The 27,066-nt window shown below is 39.2% G+C and overlaps 1 protein-coding gene across 1 annotated transcript in view; it reads right to left on the reverse strand.

Moving 5' to 3' along the window:
- The window catches only part of FAT1 (FAT atypical cadherin 1), a 102,525-nt gene extending 77,226 nt beyond the window's left edge, over nucleotides 1-25,299 (reverse strand). The window contains exons 1-2 of the mRNA XM_041427914.1: nucleotides 25,168-25,299; nucleotides 15,834-19,122 (exon numbers count right to left, since the gene is read on the reverse strand). Coding sequence (XP_041283848.1) covers nucleotides 15,834-19,101 — 3,268 coding nt within the window. The 5' untranslated portion in view covers nucleotides 19,102-19,122; nucleotides 25,168-25,299. The remainder of the gene's footprint in view (nucleotides 1-15,833; nucleotides 19,123-25,167) is intronic.
- Nucleotides 25,300-27,066: the final 1,767 nt, after the last annotated feature.

Consider the following 27,066-nt stretch of genomic DNA (forward strand, 5'->3'; position numbering starts at 1 on the left):
TAAAAAATTATCAAAAAGAGAATTGTAAATAATTAGAAGCAGTGACATTTTAACTTCTAGTTCCTGACACTTTACTTGCTGCACGTTTCTAAGATGTCAAAAACAAGTCAAATGAACAGAAAACAGTGTTCAGACCATTTAGAAATAAAAATAGTTTTTATGTATGTTCCTAAAATTATCTGCATAAAATATTATGCCCAGAAATTATGATTTGGTACTACGTAGTCTGGGCTACAAGCAATAAATCTCCTAAAATCCACAAAGATTGTCAACTTCCTTTCAGGAAGTTGGGGGGTTGGCGAGGGGGAATTTTCGCAATTAGAAGATCTGTGATGGCGCTGCCTTAGAACTCAACTGATTACTTCCAGTTCAAAAAATCTTTTGGGACAATGGCAGACAGCTCCCATTGTCAGCCTCATTTATGGTTATTTTAATAGTTCCAGCTTATTTCTGTCAGCTAGGCGGCTTGTATGTCAAGCTTTCGGACAGGCAATATAATTGCTATACAGAGGAACAGTACCATGTCGCTAAAGCTCGATATGGAGAGACATAAAAACCCCCTGATGAGTCCACATCAGGGAAATGTAATGTTAACTCCTCTGCCAATAGCAAAAATTATTGTAATACAACCACATAGGATCTACATTGCCTTGAAGAGAGAGCAAGTAAAGCCAGCTTTGTTGTTAACACGACCAGTCATTCATGATTTGTGAGAAAGCTTGCTGAAAAAAACATGACTGCACTTCAACATCAACATTAGAGCGGGTTTATAATATACTAGAGAAAGCAGGACAGACTGCCAGCAGGTTCTGAGCCAAGCATGTGGGATTTCGGAACCTGCAAAAGCAGCTTCTGCGTTACACGAGCAATGTTTGTAGGATCTGAGGCAAGTCATTGCTCTGGCCACCCATCCCTTATTCAGGAGAGGTTTTAGTCTTCAGATGAAGACACAACTTCCTATGTCCCAAGAAACTCAGTTACACAGTATTATAAAATAAGAATAAGAAACCACATTTAAGCAAAACACTGGGATAATACTGTTGAGCTGTTTTAGGCTAAGTTACCTTAATAACCAAGAAAATTTCTACTAAAATGTACGTGATTCACAAACAAGCAAAGGCTTTTACAGGTCCACTGTTTGTTTACTTATGAACATCAAGTACAAAGAAGGAACTTACTCAAATTTTTATAAAGAATGTGTACTTGCCTCTGCATGAGAAATGTGAAGGATGAATTTTACATTTATGTTAAAGTTTGTAAGAATTTCTTAAATACACAAATGAAAAAAATATATGCTCTTTAGAACTCTGGCTTTATCAGTGACTGCAAAATCCCTCTTAACTTCTCTATTAGTCTTCTTACTACTAAAGAATTGTTGACAATGAGTGTGCTAAGTCTAATAATTTATCTGGGAAATTGGGAGCCTCTGAAGGGGAAATTCCTCTGCAAATGGCCCCAGGAATTTCAAAACTAACTGGAGTTGACAGATTAACCTAGGTCCCCCTTAGGCAGAAGAAGAGTCTACAAGGAAAATAATGAGACGCATGGAAAGCCAATTATGCACAAGAGCAACACATTTAATTGTTCAGAAACTGGTTTGTTGATCCAAAAGGATCTAGCTGTTTAGACCACTGCAAACTATTAAAACCTGAACAGTTCTGCAACAAGCATACTTTGAAACTATTAAACTTTACAGATTACATTTTTTTCCTGTAAATCTCAGGGTTTAGTGACCATCTTAAATAAGGAAAAATTGTTCCATGTATCCATGTACAGGAATACCTCTCCTGCACACACTGCATTTCTCTCAGATTCCCTTTTTGGTGGCAATTTGAAACTGCAGTTTATCTCTTATTACTTCTGCAAAACACTGAAGGCCCAGCGAGCCAAACAGAGCAGTCCTATCCTTCAGAAAGAAGCTGTTACAGCTGTGTTCCACAACAACTCTGGCTCATGACTAACCCGCCACAAAAAAATTGTTGTTTAGCACATGTGTGTGTTATTTATGCATGGCTGTGGTTTGAACTACTGCAATTTTGCTTCAAGCTTTCAGTCTCTAAAATATTTTCAGTTGCAGAAACTGCTGGTTAGCAATGACAGTTTCCAGACCAGCTCTGAGCAAGAAAAGATACTGATATCTATCAAAAGGGAGGTAGCACATTGAGGAAATCAGGCTGTTCATGTTACTGCACTAGGTAGCTATATACACAATAGCACTTAATTACTGCCAACAGAAACGCTGCTCCCAAGCAGATTTTTGTGTACAAAGAAGATCTGATATACCTCTGGGCATGCTAATGCTAGGAGAACAAAGCAAATTGACAAAGTCATGAAATGAAAGCATCTGGGATCCAGTGACATCAAAAGACATTTTCATCCTTGTTCTGACAAAGTCAGATGTATTAACCTACAAAGACATTTATTTTTTCAGACTTTATTTTTGCTCCTGTTTCCAGAGGGGATTCTACATTGATCAGAACCTGTTAAACTAATTTTTTTATTAGCCTTATTTGCCTTTGCATATGAATCAAATTAAACACAAGGCCATACAGAGAAACATTTCTGAACTTGTCTGGTTTTGAGTAAAAGTTTAAAGCCAGAGGAACCCTGAAGGCAAAGAGTTGTGGCACCATAAAATTATGTTTATTCTCTTTGGTTAGGATTAGTGTATCAAGCAAATGAGAAATTCTCCATTTGTAAGCAAATTCTTAGAGCACACTGAAGAATCAATACCTAACATCTAAAAAGAAGATTTGTAACTAGAAAACTAGAGATTATTTACCAGATGTCAAGCATGCTTATTTGTGGGAGCCCTGGATGCTTGCTGGGAAATTGTTTCAGTCTTTCTCACATAAACAATGGATAACTGCACATGCAGTTTTAATCAACACTCTCCAATAAAAAATTACTAATGGTAGTAGAAATTAGTGCATGTTGCAGTTAAAAAGTATAAAAATCTATAGATCTAATTCATTGTATTGCTTACTAGGCAAACCTACAAGCATTTGGACGAACAAAGACCACAGAATCTGACAGAATTTCCATTGAAAAAGCTCTTAGTTACTCTCCACAGAAACATTTTCTGCTGAAGATAACTGCACCCTTTGTAACAAGACCAAAGAAAATGATTGTAATGAATAATTGCTTCACAAACCATAATTTGTCATAAAGCCATAACAGAAGCAGATCAACTCTGTCAACACTACAACACTGTAAATGAAAGAATATGATATTGTAGGTAAGTAGTAGACCATTTAGGCACAAAATGCATTTTGCTCCTAACTGCTGAGGATTTTCTTCCTTGTTTAAGAAATTCAGAGAATACACAGCAACTAGAGTGAGTTGCACCAGACGACCTTCTCAAATCTCTGTATCTGTGCATAGCTGTTGTCAAAAAGAGACTCTCCAATGTTGGCCATTCTTGGGTTTGACTAGACTGAATGACTCAGTTTCCAAAGTATTTTTTTATCATCCCTGGAATTACAGAAATAGAATGGCATGTATGTCTTATTCCATTTCCTCCCATCATCACATACTGAATCAATATTCACTCAAACATTTACTCCAATAATCAGCAGTAATCTTGCTCTCACTCTAACCGTCACTCCCTTAACTTCTTATTAAACAATGCACATTAAAACTGATGTGTCATTTGAGTCCATGGCAACTTGACAACTAATTTTCCACTAACAATTTTTGAACCTTCTCACACTTTCCTCCTCTACCTTAACTGTAAAGATTCAAGTCAGTTCAAAGTTTCAGTACAAAATTTCACCATTCAGTATGAACATTCTGAAGCAAGCAAAAAGCCAATTGAAAAGCCCAAATTCTATGACAGTTTTTGTTTTTACATTTACAAGCATAGTTCCTGATCTGTTGGTCTCTGTACTTAACAGACAAGGCCCCACTCAGAAATCTGATTAAGAATGGTGCAAAATAGTTTGGACTATGAACTGCTTAGATGTTACCAATGGGGTTTTTTTGAGTCATGTTTTGCCTATATCCATACACTTATTAACAAACTGCCATCTCTTCTTACATAGTTTTTTACTTTAAAACTACTGTCTGGACAAACAGGCAACACAAAATATTACTGTACTAACTAATAGTACAGATAGAAAACACATAGATATAACCAAACGTAAAGAAAGGCACAAGTCATTTTCCCATTTCTGATTAACCTGCTGAAATTGATCCTGTAATATTTAAATTACCTTCAAAGTGAACTATCACACCAGACTTCTTATGTGAAGAAATAATCGTCTTTGCTTCCCCCCTCCCAAAGTAAGTAACATTCCTTGCACAGGCAGCTGCACATTTGTTAATCATTAACTGGTTTTGAAATAATGATAGAGAAAAACTGTTAGCTATTTCTCTCAATGGTACACCAACAAAATCTTTAAATCAGAAGACGAAGTGAATACTGTAAAATTATTTACAGTAAGAAAAAGATGCTGCATTATCATAGCTCATCCAATATCTTGCTGACAATATTAGTTGTTGTAAGCAAGAATTTCTGTGTTCAAACCTAAGTAACTAACTCAAATTTCATCAATAAAAATATAGCACTTCTAGCTAAAACTAGAAAGAGATATTTTTCAAGAAGATGAACTATGCTGCTAATATCTCGAAAAATAAAATAATACATATGACCAGAATTGCAACATCAAATATAATAGAGGCATAACCAATGCACACATTCCAATCTTATCTAGAATCACTTTGATTCACTCTACCTTGCTTTCATTACAGGAAGGGCACAGCAAGGGCATTCCTCTCAGATCAAACAGAAAATTCCACAGACAGAAGTTTCCACATGTCTGATTCGTTGCAGATTAAACTCTTATCATTACACAGCAATCTCTAATTTTCAAAGGGACAGGATATACCCTGGCATGGCAAATCTACAGGCAAAAGAGGGAGGAGGATTAAAAAAAAGTAAGTATAAACCCCATGTAGTATGGAGATGTATTCCCTACAAAAGAGCTATACATGTCACTCTCACAGGTTTAGAGAAATGGAGAGAACAACATACCAACATTAAAAATCACCTTCATAATTCCATAATCCATAATTTCATCATACACTTCTTTCCACTGAAAGTCTTTCAAGCTGAACTACCAAACTCCTTCTGTCTCATAAATACAACCTGGACTACAGGCAATATATACAGGAAGTCTGTATTAATTTTTAGCATATTATTCATTCACTCTTATTCACTTTCAGCATGTTATATCACCAGTATCTTAATTTTTTACTCACATGACTGTATCAATTCTGTAATGCTCACGTACATTACCAGTAACACTAAAATTAGAAGGCTCTTCTGTAATTATGCTTCTTGTATTTTGAAATTTGTAACATAATAACCTTTTAAGCCTTAAATCCTAAACAAAATATGAACAAGCACTCTATGATCAGCAACTTCAAAACCAAAACTCAGTAATTTTCACTTTCTGGTGTATAGAGGTGGTATCAGGCTTTTTGCATTAGCAAAATAAAAGACTGTCTTTTATTATAAACACCCAAAATGATTGATTTAAGATACATGTAGATTTTGGAAATTATTCATGTCAGAGAGGATTATTCTAGGTAGAAGATTAGTCAACAAATCAATGCAATACTGTATTTTCTATGTGTAACTTTCCCAACATACAGCAGATATTCAGTTCTGTTATCAGCAATACCACACTGACAAGTTTGCAAAGACAGAACTCTGAGCCAAACAATTAATGATCACAACTACTAGTAAGTCAAGTCAATTTATATCCACTAACCCAGCAGTTTGTTCTTTAACCCTAATGCCAATCCAAACTATGTAACTACTTATAAGAACCATGAACATATTGATTGTTCACAAATAATTTTAAATTAAAAAGAACCAGCAAGTAGAATCATGGATAGAACACAAGGAGCTTGGGGAAACTTCATTTCTGAACACGGAAATGATTTGTTGCACTCCTGTTGCTACATTCTTTGGATACTTCAGTTTTTCCAAAAATCCCTCTCTGATGGCACTGGAATGCTTGAGATTTTCCTTTCTTGAGCCTCACGGAGAGTGATGAATTGAAAATTCATTTTTGGTCACATTCAGATGTCCAGTGTAATAAAGTCACAGATGCCGTAAGAATGATATACAGATTAAAAAATGGACCTGCAAAAAACTAGCTACAGCAAAGCCCGAAGTATTTTTAAATCCAAGTTCTAAAGCTGCATTAAATAAGTCCTGGAAGTTTGCCAAATGCTCATGTAGGTTTGTCCTTTGTTAAATATGTCCAAATGCTGTATGATTAAAGTCTAAAATCTTCAAAGAAAAGAATAAACATTATGCAATCATTTCAAGCTCCCCTTCTTTGACCTTAATATGTACTTCAAAAGCTCAGCAGATGCTTAGTGGGAAATAAATCCCCAATTCAACAGATGTCCCAACAGTGATATAGCAAGATGCACCTTCCATAGCTTTTGGCGACCCTTCCCTTTTATTATTCCTCTGCTCACAAATACTTTTCAAGTCAAAGAGAGACCCAAGCAAGTTAATAGGCCCTTAGTATCTATTCTGCTGACTGGACTTATTGCTGTTTATAAGGTAATCTTTGGGACCACATGTGGCTCAGCCCCAGTTCATCCCCTACAGAGACACAGCCCCAGGCAGCTCTGTTTTCATCAAACCAAGCTGTAACCCAATCAACACCTTTCACCATGGAACAATCCCTTACTTTCAGCATGCCTGCAGTAGAGGAGGGGAGCCTCAGCTTTTGTATGGGATCCCTGTTTGGCGGCTAAGGTGATGTTTTACTCAGTAGGATACCTAAGAAAACTCAAACTACTTTGGAAGATGCCCCTGCCAACAGAAAACATCAGATGAATATGTTTGTCTAGAACTAATTCAGCTTTTTCCAAAGACACATTCTAACAGCTGCATTAACAACCTAATAGCACTTTGGGAGTAGCCATCATCACAAATGCAAATGACATGGTTTTCTTCAAGCCTAAGAAAGAAAAGTAATTCCCTAGCTCCAGGCTGCTGAGGACCTTGGTCCAAACCCAGCCCTCCTCAACCCCTGCCAAACTGAAACTCAACATTAGTTCCAAACGCCAGGCTTGCTTTTATGCACCTAAAAAGAAACACAAATCCAACAGCATCATATCGCAGTTTAACCTAGTGGCACCATTAGTTCTAGACCTTAGAATGAACATAATCACACCCTCAGTACAGTAGTAAAAAGCTGCAAACGGCAGTCAAAAGCAGAGGAACCCTCTCCTGAACTGGGGTACAAACATTCACTTAGTAACTAACTTTTGGATGCAAGATACTTTGCTTGATTGCTGGTACCATGGCTGTCTGACACCTGAATTTAGTCATCTCCTAGTAAAATACTTTCTGTGTTGCTTTCTGTGGATAGCAGCAAATTCAGGCCTTGTCCTCAGTCTAACAGATCCCTGGGTCATTTATTTCTTTAATCAGACACAAATTGTATTAAATTTGGTCTATAATCTTAAAATAAAAGTTTTTAGATATCTCCTAATACTAGAGGAGATCCAGAAGTACAAAAATCATTATTAGTAAGCTGGCGTTACAACTATTTGTACTGTCTCATAAAAGAGAATCTATGTGCCAAAGGACTCATTTTTAAAACCATAACGGATTGGCGGAAAATATATTTTAGTTGCATGAAATTTTAAGCAAATGTTTTTTAAACTCAAAATACTACTCACTTTAGTCACAGCTACTTTTTTTAAACATAACTATTTTTTTCTTGCATAATGGCACAAGTTTGCCTTAATGCCACTGGAGAAAAATCCATAAAACCAAAATGAAACAGACCATCTTCTGCATCAGCTTCACTCTCTTTTCAACATCATACAGAACACAACACAAACCCACTCGGTTATCCTTAATTAGAAAGCAGAAAATAATACTCCATTTTAGAAATAGTCTACCCAAGTTTTTAGTATCTGTAATTAACAACCACAAGTATGCCTCCTCAATTTAAGTGTCCCACACAGATACAGCTGTCTCTCCCATCCTGCAGACTAAGCTAGAATTTAAGCTCTGCTCCATATATAGCATGCTTGACTACCACTGAAAATTATGGTAGGAAACAGAGGTCATAAAAACATTGGATAAATGCTTTAAAAAACAGGTCACAGTGTTTGGGTGGGCACAGTACCATAAGTGGCCTCATTATTTATAGTCACAACAAAACCTTTTTTTCTGGTGGTTCTGGAGAAGCTTGATAAGGACTATCTTGCCAAGGACTATCTGACACAAAAGTGTCAGCAGGTGAGCTGAAATGTGCAGACCTGGTCTAGAGTCAGTGAAGATGTTCTCATGCTGCTCATCTTTCTCAATTCAACACCAAAGGGAGAGAATGCCCAGACAAAGAGCAAAATATACCACTAGAAAAAAATCCTTAACATATATCAGCATTAAAATATCTTTTCAGAGAAGTTAACTACCAAAGTAACCTTACTTGCTTTGCCCCTTTTTTAAGTAGTGTTATTTTTACAAAACTACCCTCACAGAGAAGGCTAAAGAAATTACTATTTCTGTATTTCTGATCTAAACTACTTAATGCTTCCAGAACAGCTGTTATTTTTTATTATTTAAAACAGATAAACTAAAACTTATTGAACAGGTATGCTCCCAAACTTTCTCAAAACACAAAAAAACCCCCAACCCAACATACACTTTTACAGAGATACAGACGAAGATACATCTCTCAAACTCTTTCAAGAGCTTTAATTATACAGTGTTCAAACAAATAGATCTTTGCCCTTGTACTGTTTTCCAAAGAAATAAGTTTAATGGTTTGTGTTCAAATTCCAGGTGTTGACCTGAAATTCTGTTCCAGATGTCAGTGTGACAACTAACCAGCCAACTCCAGAAAACAAAAATAATCTGCGTAAGTCCTTTGATTAAGAAAAAGCTCCCATCTGCGGACGAGACTGTCATTCAAATATCCAGCATACATTTGAATTAGGTTTTCTCTTAATTGCAAACTGAAGTGCTGATGCAACCCCTCATTTAAACAATTAACCTCCCAAATTAACATTTATAAGCTTAAGAATTTAACTCTAACTTGGCGTTTACAGAACCTAGTAATCATTCTGGGGTTTTGTTTTTTGGGGTTTTTTTGGCTGTTTTGCACACTGAGGGTTGTTATTTTTTGTTGTTGTTTTAGGTTTGGGGTTTGGTTTCTTGGGACTTTTTTTTCGTTTGGGTTGGCTTTGTGGGTTTTCTTCAGACTGCATCGGAATAATCTAAATTCTTACTCTAAGACACGTATGCCTCAGCTACTGAAGAAATTTAATTGCTACAGTACATGGGCAAATCATTAACTTCAGTACAATGTAATGCAGCTGTACAGAATGCAGTGTAGGATGAAAAAAATGTGCCCAAAAAGCTAATTAGATACCTAGAAGATTAGTCTGTGCTCTGAGCTTTATTCATGACTGTACCTGAGCTAGCTAGGGTAAAACTTCATTGTGCAAAAAGCTGAAGCCACTTAGTATTTTGCAGAAATAGAGATCCTGTTAATCTTCCTCTCTCTTCAAACATAGTGGGAACAACTACTGTGCTTTGCAGGAATAAAATGCTGTCTGAATACCCCATTCTACGAGGGTCTTCTTAGTTACTTCTCACTTTTAACTGGTCAAAATACTCACACATAAGGAATTTTAACTGCAAAACCTATGTGCCAATGAGACTGCATCTGTGGACAGAAGCCAAGCAGAAAGGCCAATGTCACAATGTTTGTAAACAAACTTAGTCTATGATCTGAAGATACTCTAAGAATTAGTCAAACATATTAAACCCACCTAGAATATTCTTTCCGTAGTATCAACATCACCTGATCAATTACAATTTTTAATTTAATGTTTCATTACAATTGCTTTCTTACAATAACATTTGCTTAACACATTTTTCTGTTCATAGTTTTCAGTGACTACAATCTGACAGAATCTCAGAATAAACACTAAGCCAACATATAACATGGAATTTGTATAGTAGAAGAACGGAAATTATTAAGAACTTCTTGATGCCTTTTTTTCCTTTTTTTCTATTTTTTTAAATTTAAACTGAAACTAAGTTTTTGCACATCCTGATATTTATATCCATGATTTATACAATAAGGGTAACAAAGTATACAGAAGGAGCAACTTCAAGATGAAGCATTCAATGAGAGAATGTGAAGAAAGTCCTGTATTTTTAAGGTTGCTTAACGACAATTAACTTAAAACCAAATCATACTAATCTCAGTTTAGATTAAAAATGTCTCCCCTATCTCCAAGTATTTTATGACTGTATCTTTACAACAAACAGACAGACAATATTCCCACGCATTTCAACTTGCGTACTGTTAAATTGCTTTTGGTTTGTGCCAACTACCATTTTTCAAAGAGGAGGGGGCATAGTTAGGAGTGAACTGCAGGATTAGGATTCTCAATAGATGATCTGGGTACAGTCACCCTTCCTAAAGGTACAAGAGTTGTTGGCATAGATGCAGGCCAGTTGGCTTCTGCTCCAGAAAACGGTGCTGGTTTAACAGCTATCCACTGGGTGCTTATGTGTTCTGCTCCACTGATGATCACAGCATGTAAACTTTGCTAATGCCAGTCTTTGAAAAGCTCAAAAGCCAAAGACCACCAAAGAAATGGAACTTGAAGCTATCCCTTATGTACAAAGGTTAATGATATCCTGTATTTAACTTAGCGGATCTACATGAACACTACAAAGCAATGTTAACATACTTATTACATGTCAGCCATGCTCTGTTCCTTTTCTGAATATAATTCAGTACTTTGCTCTACACAGTTAAAATCCTATTCATTCTTCTTAATGAATGTCTTCCCAGCTGGAAATAGTTCTGGTAATATTAAAAATAGCATCCTATAGCCATTAAGCTTTGTTGACACTATTTTATGCATATAGAGATAGTGCAATAAAATTAATTTTCTTCCATGTGTCCCTGCTAATTTTTTTACTTGTTCCCTTAATATTCTTTATCAAAACAATTCATTTTTCCTTATCACAGTAGCAAAGTTACACTTGAAAGTTATATGGTTCCAAAGGAAGACGACACAAGAAAAATAAGCATCTGAATTCTATAAACCATGTGACTTGAAAACTCCCCAAATACTAACAAACCAGAGACTGGGAAACTATTAGAAGAAAATATCTCCATGCCCTGCCTTTGCTACTGAAGACAGCATCTCAGGTTAGACAGATCTTTGTTTTAAAAAACCACAGTCATGCATCTTTTTAAGTCAGCAAATTAGTTTAATCACCTTAAACTTTGCCCGTATTGTTAAAGCAGAATTACTGTTATTCTGGAACACTTACAGCCTAATAACTCAAAATCAGGTTAATGAGAGAGCAGTAAGATTCCTGGTAACAAATAACTACACACTGTAAACACAAATAATAAGGTTATCATGTATGAGGTTCAGACTGTCACAGCATCCTTCACACCATTCTGGAACTGGGTTACATACTGCAAAATATCCTCAACTGCAGAAGTTTAGAAAATACCTGCTAGTAGCCATGCAAGTTGAACTAGTTGCTAAGTTTCTGATAATCAGTTTATAAAATTCACTGTGGCTTGAAATCTTACTGTGCAGAGCCCACATGTAAACCCAACATCTGCATGTATAAGGGTTTATACTCAACCAGTTAGTTATAACAGACCGGTTAGTTATAACAGACAGCATGGAATTCACTACTTAATAAACCTTCCTTCACTTCTGAACATCAGTTTCCAGGATGGGTTCCAATCTTCCCTGAACATTTCAACAAGAAGGCTAAATGACCCATGGCATCTGCACTTCCAGAGTCTGCTGGCTCCCTTAGCTATCTAAATTCTGAGTACTAGAAAGAAAAGCAAAACCATAAGAAAACAACCTTGAAACAAGAGAAGGACAGCACTCAATAGTAAGCTGGAAGTCCTGATATCTCAAGGAAAAGAGCAATCTGCTTGGAAAAATTCTTTGGAGAAGGCCAGAAAACTGGTAGAAGTAGTACGAGCTCTTCTCAACACCGTTTTTACAAACTAGAGCTTCCATCTTTCAGTTAACCTTAGAGGAGTGCAAACACCCAATGCAAATATTCCATCCTTGTATTTGAAAACCAAAAAGTAAACAGGAAGACATTCTTCTTTTTCCCTCCTTGCCCACTGGAATAAAAACTGGGACAAGTAAATTTCAGTATTGCCTTGGTCCCAAAGAGTTTCTGCTTTAGGTTCTGCTCAGCAATTGCTTCTGTAATTCTTTAGAGTGTTTCTCAATCGAAGTAGCAGCATGGTATTGACATAATTTATCTCACTTTTACTGTTCTGTGCTAACGGGATTTAAATGGTGCATGAGTTTTTTTTGTGGTACACTGAGATCTGCATGAACACAATTCCTTCTGTTATTAATACACACCAATGTGCTCAACTCCTTGTCAAATTCTTTGGGAAAATATTTTACTGCTGCTTTAGCAGGCAATTTGTATAGCCAATTGATCATCTCAATTTACAGCCTTCAGTTCCACTCATAAATAAAAAGCTATCTTAAATTCCAAGCTCTCCTGAACACGTACCTAAAGGATAAACAAATGGCTTTGTTACATAAATTCACAGCACAAAAATCTCATTTTAACATTTTTCCTCTCACACAATACCTCAAAGTCTTCATTTATCATGCAATTTAAATTTTATTTCTGAACAATATCAGGCACAATGCACTGTTGTACTTCTAAATCATACATTGAGCGATGACCTCTGATCTCTCTCTGTTAACCCCTTGGCTTCCAGTTAACAGTTTATGAGCTGAAGATAGCATGAGGCTGGACCTCAAAATAATCTCATTAATATAGTTTATTTTCTTTGGTCATACTTTCAATCTCTATAACTTCCTGAGGAAATGGGTTTCATGACTTTATTACACTTCACGTGAAAAATACTTCCTTTCAGCTTAGGAAAGGAAGAATACTTTAAAACCTGTTAACTGTGTGTGCCCTACTTTTTACATTACAAAAAATAAACACTGATATGGGTGCTACAGAAACTATTGCAATTTTCTAGTATTTTGTCGTCTTGTTCTCCTCCTTTTCTGACCATTGTTGCCTTTTCAGGCTTAAGAATACTAGGAAAGCTAAAATATGACTGACTACTAAATTCACCCCCTAACATTTCTTTTTTCTGTGCCTACTTGAAAAGCATCAGAGCAGTCGGGGAACTAAGTAATCAAAGCAGCTCCTGAGTTTGGAAATATTGGTGTTTATTGCTCCCTTTTAAGACACTCACTGCTAATGGTTTGGACACAGCTGCAGAAAACAGAACCTATGAAAACCACTGACTGAAAATAAAGTCTTGGAAAACAGAACTCAAGACACTGTGGCAAAGATTTATTAAAGTCCCTTGTGAAAATATCAGAATTACAAGTATCAGACACTAAAACTATTTTCTACCTTTTGAACTGTAAAATTAAAACAAACTTAACAAAGGAAAGACAACCTAAAAGTCAACAAAAATCAATGCATGGAACTAGCTATTCAATGCTTCTATCATCATCTAGATCATCATCTAGTCGAACTGCATATATGATTGTTGTCCTTAATTTCTTATAAGCAAGGGATAAAAGAGCTCCTCTGAACCACAGAATAGTTCAATGTTGACTTTAAGTAAGTTCTTCAATCTGATTTATCTGTCTCTGAACTGACAGTGCAGTATGATACTCTTCAAAGACAGCAGGATGAGACATGTAGCTCAGGGTTAAAGTAAGAAGAACCTTTCAGCAAGCTGAAAAAGTTAGCAAGTTGCTTGACAAATTTCTCTTTCACAAATTCTTCAGTCTGCTTTGTTGGCTGATAATCAGTCTGCTCCCTGTATCAAGGCCAGTCCATTTTGAAAAATATGACAAATATTCAGACACTGCAGTATAAAGAGTACCTTCAAGAACAATTCTGATGGCTTTTTACCAAAATAAAATGTCAATCCAAAATTTAAGCTACATTGTCAAGTTTGTACATCATCAATGTCCTTTCCTTTAGATCACTGTCTTCTGACACCAGTGTCACAACTGGAATTTGTTCAGTAAGATCAAAAACTAGCAACCCCTCTCTACCACCACCCCATTCCCACCAAATCCCTCTACTTTCATCCCCGAAGAACTGCAAACACTAGATACCAGATATGAATACAGACAATGCCTCTCCCATGACTTGAAAATACAGAGCTATTGTTCTGGACAAGATTATTGAATAGAAGCTGGCTTTGCCCCAAGCTCTGCCAACTTTGTAAACCCAGCTGATAAAAAGCAACTTACTTAAACTCACACCAATTCCTTAGTCAAGTAAACTAGCTTTGTGCCAAAAAAAAGCAGAGAGGCAACACATGCAGACAACTAATTCTGCTATGGCAGTACCATCACAAAAACACACATACCTGTCCACATACCCATAAACAGGTTCATTTTCACTTGCTGTTACCTATTACACAAATAATTCATTGCCAAACTCAGACTCATTCTACAGGACAACTGGAGACACCTCTAAAACACCACTACACACAGTGAACTTTAATATACTTACGTCAAAAGAAATGCATAATGATACACAAATTAATATTCTGCACACATACCAAATGGCCAAAAGTGAAATTACAAGGTCTTAGAAAGAAAGTATCCGATTCTCCACTTTTAGAAAGTCTGTTTCACTACCTTAACTATGTGCTTTGTTAAAAGCAAAGCTAAGGGAAGCATTGCTACATTTCAACCTGTAGAGCTGGTTCTTTAGCCACAAACCACATAATTTAATAACAGTTTCTGGAGAAGAAAAATAGTGAGGAACAGTTTGTTCACCCAAACCCTACAGAGTAAAGTGGCTTCATGAGTCTCTATTACCCACACTCACAATTGTGGGAAGCACAGACAACACAATGAATGACTACTGGATGAATCAGACATAATTCCCACCTTTTATTCTCATTTACAAACATTTTTTTCTTTAACACATCAATCACATGTCATTATTTACCTATATGTAACCTGTAGACAAATCTTGCACCAGATTCCTCCTCAATTTATTTCAAGATGCTTAGATAACTGCAAAATATCAATGTTCTCTCTCTATCAAAGACATAAATGAATAGATAGCTACACAGACATACAACCAAAATGTTAAAAGTCAGCACTAGAATTTTACTTAAAATTGTTTCTTCTGAACACATAACACTGGAAAAATTCTCACACTGCTCATCAATGTACGCATTACATATGCAATAAGCCAACAATTCAGTCTGCTTGATTCATATGAAGTTTTTCTAAGGTTGCATCAATGCTTTCTTTGGCAGAAGCCTTCCAATGAAGATGGCACTGCTTATTGAATTCTAGATGGGCACCTGTAAACTCTGGAAGTAACTAACTAAACCAGCACTATGGCAATATCACACCCATGCATACCTCCAGTAAAAGGGGCGAAAGATAATGTCATTTAAGACTGAAAAGTATGACAGTCCCACTGTCCACAAGACAGAGAGAGTATGTGCTCACAAGAGGCAGACCTCCATTTTATATCAAGAGTATTCTTACTTTTTCTGGATGATATAGATTTTAAGACTTAAGCATGGCTTTAGGAAGGCTGGATGGAAGTAGGAGTATTAGAGAGAAATTACTTATCAAATGTATAAAAATAATTTCACTTAAGTAGCAGACACAACTATACTCATTGTTGGTGACATCTTTTGGTCCTAACAAAATACCTGTGTCAACTGTGACCATGCTGCTTCTCTTCTCTCTTTCCTGGCATTTGATTTTGTTCAGTATATGAAAGTAACAGAAAGCCGCCTTACCTTTTTCTTCATCTATTCGAAAAACTCCTATACCCGATCCATCTCGGATGGAATATCTGATCTCCCCATCTCGTCCTGCATCTTCATCATAAGCAGACACTGTCATTACTGAGGAGCCAACAGGAGCGTCTTCTTTTATGAAGCCTTTATCTGCAAATATGGAGAACCGTGGGGGGTGCAAGTTTTCATTCACATCAACTATCTCAACCTCAACGTAACACGTAGAGGACAATGAAACGGGTTTTCCTTTGTCCTTGGCCCGCACGGTCAAGTTATAAAATTGTTTCTTTTCATAATCCAGTCTTTCTACAACACGTATTGCTCCACTTATTTTGTCAACATCAAAAGTGCCGTCTCCACTGTCCAAAAGACTGTACCGTACTTGACTTGACTGGCCTAAATCAGGATCGTAGGCTTCTAGCCAAGTAATAATAGTTCCTTCAGGAAGATCTTCTCGAATTTTCACATGATAATTTGAAGGAATAAACTTGGGAGCATTGTCATTAACGTCTTCTACAGTCACTTTCAGAATAACTGTTGAAAATAATTGAGGTTCTTCAGTAGGTTGGTCCCTAGCCTCAATTTTCAACAAATAAATGTGCTGTTCCTCCCGATCCAGGACCCCTACAACTTTCACAACTCCTGTCACTGAATTAATAGTAAACTTGTCTGTATCTGTAAGAAGAGAGTATTTCACTTCGCCATTAGCCCCCAAATCTTTATCAGTAGCTCCAACTTGAATTATTTCACTGTTGGGCTCTTTGTTTTCACTTACTTCAACAAAATAGCTGTTTTGAAGGAACTCCGGTGGGTTGTCATTAGCATCCAGAATTTTTATATCTAAAAGGGTCCAGGCAGACTTCTGTGGTATTCCAAGATCATAGACAGTAATATTGAGGGTATATTTATCTTTTAGTTCTCGGTCAAGGGGAGATAGAATTTTCAGCACTCCTCCTTCCATATCAACAATGAAACTACTGTCCTCATTACCTCCAGAAATAACATACACTAGCTTTCCATTGAAGCCAGTATCAAGATCAGCAGCATTCACAGATATTATGCTAGAGCCCACAGGCTGGTCTTCTTTTATCTCAATGCTACTGGGGAGAGTACTTCTAAACTGAGGTGCATGAAGATTCACAGAGTGAGTATCAAAGAAAGCATCCTCAACTTCTCCACGATTGTGCAACTTATTTGCTTGTAAGAGTTTCTCTGCGAGCATTTTGGCAACACCAGTTTCTTCACACTGCAAGTTGACTGGTTTGCGACTACTAGCTACAGTTATGTTGATATACAATGGTTTTGCAAAGTTCTCTCCATCTGTAGCTGTAATTTTCAAACTGTAAAAAGACATTTTAGCACCTAGGCCATCTATTAGTGACTGTTTGAGAGAAAGTACACCAGAATTTGGGTTCAGGCTAAATAAATCCAGTTCATTTCCAGATTCAATTTGGTATCTCACCAACTGAAGCTCATCAGCATCAATAGCAGATACAGTTGTTATTTGTTCTCCAACACCAAGGTCCCTGGGGATTATTCCTTCACAATTTATTTTCTCAAACAGAGGTATATTGTCATTCAAGTTATTTAAAATAATAGTAACAGGAACTTCAACTTCTCGGCGATATGGTATACCCCAATCAGAGGCTCGAATCCTTAAATTGTAAACCCTTGGCATCAATTCATAATCCAAGTCTTCTGAGGTACTAATAATCCCACTGAAATGGTTAATCACAAATGGCAAAGGATTTAGGTTTGCAATGCTATAAGTCACATAACCATTTTCCCCTTCATCAGGGTCTTTTGCACTCACTCTCATCACACTTGTACCTATTGGCACATTTTCATCGAAGGAGGCCTTATAGGATGTCTGAGTAAATTCAGGAGGATTGCTATTCATGCCTAGTACCTTAATTAATACTTTTGCAGAAGCTCTTCTGTCACTTGTCACAACTTCAAGTTCAAAATGGGATGTATATTGTGCTCTTATGGGTTCTAACGTGGTAATAAGGCCAGTATGAGTATTTAAATTGAATTTTACTTTTCCTGGTGTGTTTTTAAATACATATTTTAAATGTGGGTAACTAGGCACAGCCTTCACCATTATCACAGGTGTGTTTGGAGGAGCAAATTCACTTACTTCAGCTCTATATATCTCTTTTTCAAATCTAATAGGACCAGACTTAAATTGTGGTGATGTCACATGAACAACTTTTACAGAAGAAAATTGTGGGGGATTCCCTTTGTCTTTAGCTTGAAGGGTAAGGTTGTATCCAAAAGGGTGACTCTCCCAGTCAATGGTACCAATGGCTTTTATTCTGTATTCTTTGCCACCTGGAACAGACCTCACTGTTTTGAACTGCTGAAGGGCATCTCCTGCAACAATATTTAATGATGCTATTTCCCCATTCGCACCCTGGTCATTGTCCTCTACTGTTACAATTGCATACGTTGGATCTGGGTCTGATTCTGATGGAGTCAGTGGAACAGCTGTAATGACAGGGGCATGTTCATTTGCTTGCTCTACATGAACTGTTAGTTTTGCCATACTGCTTATGCCACTGCTACCATACAGCTTCAGCCCACGGTCCACTGCAAGAATTTCCATCTCATAACGCTTAGTATCTGAGTAGTCAAGTCTACCAGTCAGAACTACCACTCCACTAGTTGGATGTATAGCAAACACATCTGTTCTTTCTTTAAAGCTGTAGTAGAACTCTCCATTTGTTCCTATATCTGCATCTGTCGCGCTGACTCTTGCGATGCTGGTCCTTATTGCTGTGTTTTCAGGCAAAGAAACACTGTAAGATGTTGGAGAAAACAAAGGCCGCAAGTCATTTGTATCCAGTACCTGTATCCTGACCCTCGTGCGTGTTTCAGCATTTGTATTTTTTTCAACTGCTTTAACAGTCAGCATGTAATGGTCCTTCACCTCTCTGTTAAGGATAGCTGTGTTTCCTCCCTTGGTCCGTATTCTCAAAAAGCAGAAGTTTCCAAGAACATACTCTTCAGCTTTGAACAAGTTCTCACTGTCACCAGAAATAATTTTGTATCTTATGTCCCACAGTGGATTTGTAATGTAAATGCCCATTTTCACTGGATGGCCAACATAAGTCTTTGCTGCAGAATTCTCATACACAGTGGCATTATACTGTATTTGTGTAAATTGCATTGATGGAGCATGATGTGGCCTTTGATTTCCTTCACAGTTTCCAAAATGCTGCACCAGCAGCATCAGCAGCAACAGCATAGTCAAGTATCTTCCCATGGCAGCAATTACAAAGAATCCCTGAAACAAGAAAGAGATGCAGTAAGGCTTATGTTTATCAAATAAACATTCATGCTTAGTTCAGAATTCATCCTTGAAAGAAAACTGTAGGTTACACATTTAGATACCATTTTCTTGAAGAAAGTGTCAAAATTATTTGCAGTAATAGAAACACGGATGAATTAAAAACTCCTACAAAAGGCCAAGAACCCATTACATCAGAAGTCTAGGAATTACTAATACAAGACAGAGTTAAGTTCAAATGAACATTCCCATGAAGCAACATGCTAGAAGAAATATATCAATGCTGTTTGCTATGAGCAAACAAACTAGGTCAGAACTGATCTGGAGTAGTGTACATTCACTCCAGTTCTCTACTTCACACATGACAATGATGTCTAGTAGAAAATTCTCCCTCCTCATTTAGATTGTAAAATGACTGATGTCCAACTATGTGGAAGTAAATTGCAAGAGCTGGCTTGATATTACCATCAATTCTTTACAGTATACAATGTGCCAAGAATTCTATTCTATCTATTTACAGTATCCAATGTGCCAATAGCATTCTTACAGTATCCAATACCTGCTCCAAGAATTATAAATATTATAATTAGAACAGAGAATAAAATAACTCTGTATTGTATCCCCTCTGGCTCTGTTTACCCTTGTAAGAGTAGTGCTTATCATTAAAAAAAAAACAAACCAAAAACAAAACAAGCACCACTAAGGTGTAAAGCCCACAAAGAATAAGACATATTCCTTTATTCCCCTCTCAGAACAGATCTGAAACAAATAAGTATCAAGAGCTGTAAGAACAAGAATCTATTGAAATTACTGGAGGAACATTTCAGTTGGGTTTCTCCAACACACTCTAGAAATGACAGAGAAAGAGACTGGAACAGAAAGACAGTCGTAAAGGCACACCTTCCCCGGATTTGCCCTCTGAAGTTGGTATAACAGTTTTGCTGCCTAAATCTAGGCAAGATTGCAGCAGGAAGAAAGGCAGAAACCTCAGGAACAAGACATCTGGGACCACCTTCTTCATCTGGGTTTACAGCAACTATCTTTACTCCTCCAAGTCTCACAGTACAACAAATCAAAGCCTCAGAAGACTCCCTCAACAAGCCCAAGCTTTTAGCAAGATCCTGGGGGCAAAATTTCTTTCCAGCAAGTAGAAAGCAATCTAACATTTTCTTGATTACTTTGACTAAGTAGTACACATTCATTTATTTCTCCTTTCTCTATGCTTAAATTTTTCCCCTTAGCTCCGCTTCTGAGTTTTCTTCCCTGGCCAATCTGCTACACAAATCAAACTAATTATTCACTATGTCATTATTTTATTGTTCCTGACTTTCTTCTCTCCACATTTTAGCCCTAGTTTGCCTTCATCCTATCCTTTGGACGTCAATCTCTAAGTGCCTATCTTCACATTAGTTCTGTTCATGTCCTCTAAAATAATATCACAAGTTGTCTCCTTTCTCTACTCATGTTTTCTCTTACAGTAATTTTTTCTCTTCCCTACTTCCTACCTGCTTAGGTAGATATGTGAAAGAGCACACTGGCTGACATTCCAGGGACTGACTCTGCCCACTAGCAAACAACAGAGCAAATTAATCTGCTTGTGTCAACAGTTCACTTCAAAACCTCAGAAGGAATTCACTCACGGATATTACTAAGTCAATGATTTTGACAGGAATTTAAGACTCAGATTCACACAAACCATAGGAAGTATTGTAGAGGAGTAATGAAAAGGAATATCATTTTGGAAGGAGAAAAAAAAGTGTGTCTGTCTTCCAAATCTAGGCATTAAGTTGCACAATTAAAACTATAAACATAGCAAACAAAAAGTGAATAAGCAAATAATAAAAAGCATTAAAGCTCTTTGAAGTTAGTCACTAGCTGGAACCAATACTTACAAGGTCTTAACACTGAATGAAGAAAAGGTTGGGAGGGCAAACGAGTGAGGTTGGAACAGTCACCATTTCAATGGCTTAACAATATTATTCCTCCCCTGTCTGCTTTCCTTCCCAGGCTATGATATGTCCTGGGAATACAGAAGCACCTGGGTCTCCAGGGCTTTATGTCCAGCTTGTTGCCAAGTTAACAAATATTTGCTTAAAATAAACAAACAAAAAAACCCCAAACAAACAAAACAAACTCTTACACACAACCAAATCTTTGCAACAAAAAACTGATATCACTAATTCCAAAAGTCTGAGAATTTTAAAATGCCACCAGACTGGCCTAAAAGGCAATGTTAAGAACATTGCTTAAAACGTCATTTTTAAGCAATCAACAAACCCAGCTTTTCCTCCATCTTGCTGGAATTTTGGAAGCCACCTATTACTGATGATGTATCACTCAATGATCAAATTTTATGTTGATCTGATGCTTCCCTGTTTTCTCCCTCATTAACACTAGGATTTTTTACGATTATTATTTTTTTAAATTTATACTGAAGTCCAAAACCCAGCTTTACTTCTGATGCTATAGCACCTAACTCACTGCCTATGCTTATGTTTGACAACAGGCTATTTGAAGTGGTGGGTTCATAATGCAAAACATTGTATCCATTTCTATCTTTTATCCTTTGCTTCTCACATATCAGGAACATTAGACCAGACATGTACCACACTAAGATGCATTAAGATACCAAAACTTCTCATTAATATTCAAAGTTGAACACATGTGTAGGTTTTATTATTACTGCAATTATTTTTCTGTGTCATAATACCTTAAGCACTTTTTGCTGCTCTTCTGTAGCAACTTCAAGTCTACTCAGAACAATCAACAGGCAGCCCACCACAAACAACACCACCACCAGTAAGAGAATCTACCTCCCAGCAGTATCCCCTACGACTTGCTGAGTTACAAACAAGAATGTAAAAGTATCTCTCAAGTGCACAGTTAACGATGTCACATAAAAACAAGTTAGCAATTTCTTTCACACAACACTACTTCCGTCTTGTCATAATTCACATAGCTACTAGAAACTAAAAAACACTGACTTGGATTATCCAAAAATCAACAGAGTATATTCTTGGAAAATATCTAAAGTATTAAGCAGCTCCAGTTATAAAGACTGTTAACTAAAAAGAGAAAGTATGAAAGCATTAAGATAAAGTGATAATGTGTTAGCTATAAACTCAGATGGCTCATTACAGTGTGCCAAAATGACTGAATTTCAGAAACATTTTAGCCAAAGGCTACACTTTGAACTCCTAATTTTCATTATCTTTGGAATACGACCAGTTTAGGATTTTCTGTATCCATGTTCAATACACAAGGCAACAGTCTACTTAAAAAAACATCTTTGCCCTAAACTCGTAAGTGCACACCATATTATTCTAAAAAGCTACTTTCAAACAAACTTTGATTTCCTATCTGGAAATTATTATTCAGTTAATTTTTATTTATATGCATTACCAGGTCATTTTTATTTATATGCAAATTCAGCACTGGGATATGTAAGACAGTTTTACTAATTAGTTAGAACATTATCAAAACTATTAACGCATTAAAACATGAATGTAATTTGTACACGGAAAAAATATTAATGCAACTTAGAAATATCTTAGAACTATCTTCACAATAAAGGTCTAAGCATAAATTTGAAGCAAGCAGAGCTCAAATTGATAACTTACAAATTAAGATGACTGCATAAGATATCAGTCACAATAAAGACTATTTCTCCTAGCAGGAAATTTACAGTATTTAGATTTCAAAGTTTATAGTTTGAGATTTGAAAGTTTCAAGCATAAAATACAAAACTTAATAAAGAGTAATTTCAATGCCAAGCAAGCAAAAAAAAAAAAAGACCAAACCAAGCTTATCTTGTTTATCGTAGATACATTGAACCAACTTACCATACAGATACATAACATTATCTATAGGGAGCATACACTGAGATATTTATTCCCCCACCAACAGAAGTCAAAGGTAGAGAAACTACCTAAATCAGGCAATATACCCAACTTTAGTCTTAGTCTCATTGCTATTCTTTTTCTACATGCAAGCTCTGCCAGTTAAGCCCAGAATAACCTACCAAGCAAAACATTAACTATGTTTATTTACCATAAAGGTCAGTTTTGATCAGCACACCCAATTGATGCTGTCTGACAGAAATGCACTGTAAAACGAAACAGTCATGACAGGATTTCTAGTGTAGCAGTCTACGAGAGATCCTTCCACTTTGCAAGCTGCACTAATTGTGGTTACACCTACCCTTTTAATTGTTTAAAAGCAATTATTCATGTAGTCTGATGGGCAAAAACAAATTCCAGATTTAGCTGTTTCAACATGCATAACTTTCCAATCAAACAAATTAACAGTGTCATTTGCCTTTCAGAGAGGAAAGGTGTCTGTTTTGGTATTCAGAAAATTAACACATGATGAGAGTGTATGGTAGTGTTACTTTAGTAAAGCTGCTGAGTTATTCAAAAAATGTACATTGTCGCAGAGATTAACATAACAGTTTCAACTTGTGACTAAAGTCCAGTAATTTTATGTTTGTACTTCCCACATCATGAGTTAATCTCATGAGATACTTTGATTTATGTCTTCGAGATATTAATTGTTAAAAGGAAAATGCAACAGTGCATTCCAGCAGCAGGCAAAGATTCTGAAACCAGAATGAAACAAAGATTCACATGGAGAATTCCGACTGTTTATCTGTAGGCAGTTACTTACTGGTGTATCTAATAGGAACTCATCAGCTATTCAAGGAAAAGCAGACCTCCAATCTCTGTGAAGTTTGACCGAAACTTAGCATGACACCCTAAAATTTGTGCTAACACAAACAGTTCTACTGATTTTGAATTCAGTTTTAAACTTTAAGAAAACAACAACAACAAAAAAAAAAAAAAAGGAAATCTTTGAGAGTTTAAAGCCATTTTACACTTGTTTACTTGAACTAATACTAGAGTTAATTTAGCCATACAAAGTTCTTTAGCATGCTTAATTAAAAAAAAATAGACCATCCTTCTTCTTGAAGGATGACTACCAAGGCACACCTTTCAATCTCCTGAGATTTTAGGATTTCACAGTGAATAAACCAAAAACTTTTAAAATAGTTTACAGCATGCAAGTAATTTACTCACTAAATAGCTGAATTACTTCCACACGGTTAGAAACGCAAAACACATCTATTATATAACGTTCTTTTCTTTTACAGAGAGACAACAGAGGTGGTAAAAGAATACAGGTAGTATTTCCTATGCCACTCCCTAGGAACAACTTGTATGCAAGTATTTAAACCGCAGGAAAACCTGCTGCTAGAAGGCAGCATTTCTTTAACTTATTAACGCTTTTTCCGAAAAAAAAAAAAAAAAAAGTTTTCAACAGGCTGATACTAACAGCGGTAAAACACGGCGTCACTTACTGACGAAAGAGATTAAAAAGTGCATCTTTCAAACATAACTTTGGTCTGCTTCAACTGTCCTAAAGCAGAATAAAAGCAGCAGAAACCGACTGATGAGTGCAGCCCGGCTCTTCCGGGGAGCGCTGCCAAACGTCGGGTCCTGGCGGGCACTGCCCTTTACCTTTCGGAGCAATCCGGCGGGGAACGCAACGAGGGACGCGGTGTGGAAGTGCGAACAAAGGAAGAAATTCATCCTAAGGTACTTCTCACCCACCGCGAGCCGCCCCTGCCGGCTCAGCCGGGAATGAAGTTTGCAATGGCCCATCAGACGCACTCAGACACCTTGCCTCAGGGAAAAGCACCACCGCCAGCTCTTTTCCTCTGCCCAACTCAGGCGGAACCTGCCCGCTAAAGTTCTGCTGCCTCTCCGGGGAGCGCAGCCTCGGCTACAGCCCGGCCGGCCGCGGGGGAACGGGGCGCCAGGGCCGCGATGCGCGGCGGGGAGCAGGGGAGGGGGCCGGCGGCGCCCGCAGCCCGTCCCACCGGGGCCCGCAGCACGCGGCGGCCGCTCGCCCAGCGCCTCCGGGCAGCCTCGCCCCCGTCCCGGCCTCGCCTCGGAGCCTCAACTTCCCAAGGGGTCCGCGCCGCCCACCGCCCTCCCCCACCGCCAAAACTTCTCCCAACTTTCCCGCTGGCCCAGCGCTCACCTCTCTGCGGCTCGCTGCCTGCGGGGCGAGGGCGCGGGCCGGGGCCAGCCCCGCACGGTTCCTGCCGCGCCGCTCCCCCTTTCTTCCCCGGCCACCAGCGCGCCTCGCCGCTGCCTCTCCGCCCCCTGCGGGCCGCGGCGCCCCCCGCCGCCGGATTCCTCCGCGGCGCTGGACGGCCGCCCCTCCGGAACTCGTTTCTGCGGCGCTCGGCTGGAGCGGCGGCAGCCCTCGCACCCCTGCCCGGCCCCGCCGTGGAAGGACGAAACGCGGAACAGAGCAGCGGGGGAAGGGCGAACCGCAACCACGAGCTGTTCCTCCCGGTGGCTCGAGGTTGGAAGAATGTCTCACCTCCGCCGCGTTCGCCCCGCTCCTGCACCACGGGAGCGGCAGGGAATCGGGTGCCCGTCCAGGGACGGGGGCGACTTCGCGTACGGCGAAGTTTTTCCCCGGAAAGGCTACTCAGAAACTTCGGAACGCTGCTGCCGAGGGTGTCTTACGGGGATGGCAAGGGAGACCGTCAGAGCCCGCGGGAACACGCGGTCCACTGCTGTCCGAGGAATAGCGGGTGGCCGGGACAAGTCCCGCGGTGTCCGCCCGCACCGCTGGTACCCAGGAGCGCCCAGCGGTGACCGCAGCGCCTCGGCGACCGCTGCCCTTCCCACAGGCGGCCGGGCTACCGCCCCCGGACCGCGCCGGCGGGCTCGGGCTCACACCTCCCTACCTCGGCCGGACTGGGCCGGGCCGGGCTGGGCTGGGCGAGCCGCCGCTTAACAGCCGGGCGGAGCAGGGAGGTCTCAGCAGAAGCCAAAAGCGACTGGCGTCGCCCGCGGTTCCCCGGCACCGCGGTAAGGAACGGCGCCCTGCTTCAGCGTCGGGAGAAGCAGCGGCAGTGAGAGGGAGTGCGGAGCCGAGTATACAGCCGGGGGAGCGCAGGGGCGACCACCCTGTGGCCCGCGGAGAGGGTATGGACTGGTAGCCCATACCCTCAAGTGGAAAAGTGCCCTGCCGGATTCATGCTGAAGGGATATCTGGCACTCTGTCAGCCCTCCGTTAAAGATTAATACTCCGAAACAGTCCTTGAAGGATTCCTCGCTCATGAATAAGTGATCGCACTTAATAACTATCAAATGTTTGCCTGGGGAATCCTGTCCCAGCGGACTCACGACGAAGCCGGGTTGCAGGCAGGAGCCGCCAGCGGGGGCGCATTTACCACGCATTAGCCTCGCCATGTCTTTTATTAGCCACATAAATAATGCAGCCAGCGGCGGAGGGAGCCCCTCTCCAACCACAGCCTCACGCGCCCAGGGCTGCAGGTCAAAAAGAACCAACCCGCTGGCTCTCAGGGTCACCCACCCGCAGCCGGGCGGCTCCGCCCCGTATGGCCCGCGCCCCCTCCCCGGGGCCGGCCCTGCAGCGGCGGCGCAGTTCCGCGGCGGCCGGGCAGGGGGCGCCGCGCCACAGCGCACGGGCGGCGGGCACTGCCGCCAGCCCCGGCTCCTCGGAAGGGAGCACAGCCGAGCCGGGAGCGACGAGCCCGGCTCCGGGTCGGGAAACTTGAGCCTCGCTGTCCCCGTGAAGGAAGGTAAGAGCTGGGTACCTTCCGCTCCAAGGTACACGTAGCTTTGCATAGAGTCGATGTGCGATGTATCAATACACACACGTATTGATATATACATAAATATACACACTCTACACAGTTAAAAACCACGGGTTGAATCGAAGACCCTACTGTTTTCAGTAACGCAACAAATTAGAGCACTAGAACTCTCAAGGGACTCATCCCTCTCAGCACCCCGCTGATAATAAATTAATTAAACAAAGAACTCACCAGACCAGCTGGACTCGGCACTCTTCTCACAAAGTCCGCTCCAGCTCAGTTCATGTCCGCACGCTTCCTCC

The sequence above is a fragment of the Onychostruthus taczanowskii genome, unplaced genomic scaffold (assembly GCF_017590055.1).
Source record: "Onychostruthus taczanowskii isolate IOZ18803 unplaced genomic scaffold, ASM1759005v1 scaffold12, whole genome shotgun sequence".
Taxonomy (NCBI): Eukaryota; Metazoa; Chordata; class Aves; order Passeriformes; family Passeridae; genus Onychostruthus; species Onychostruthus taczanowskii.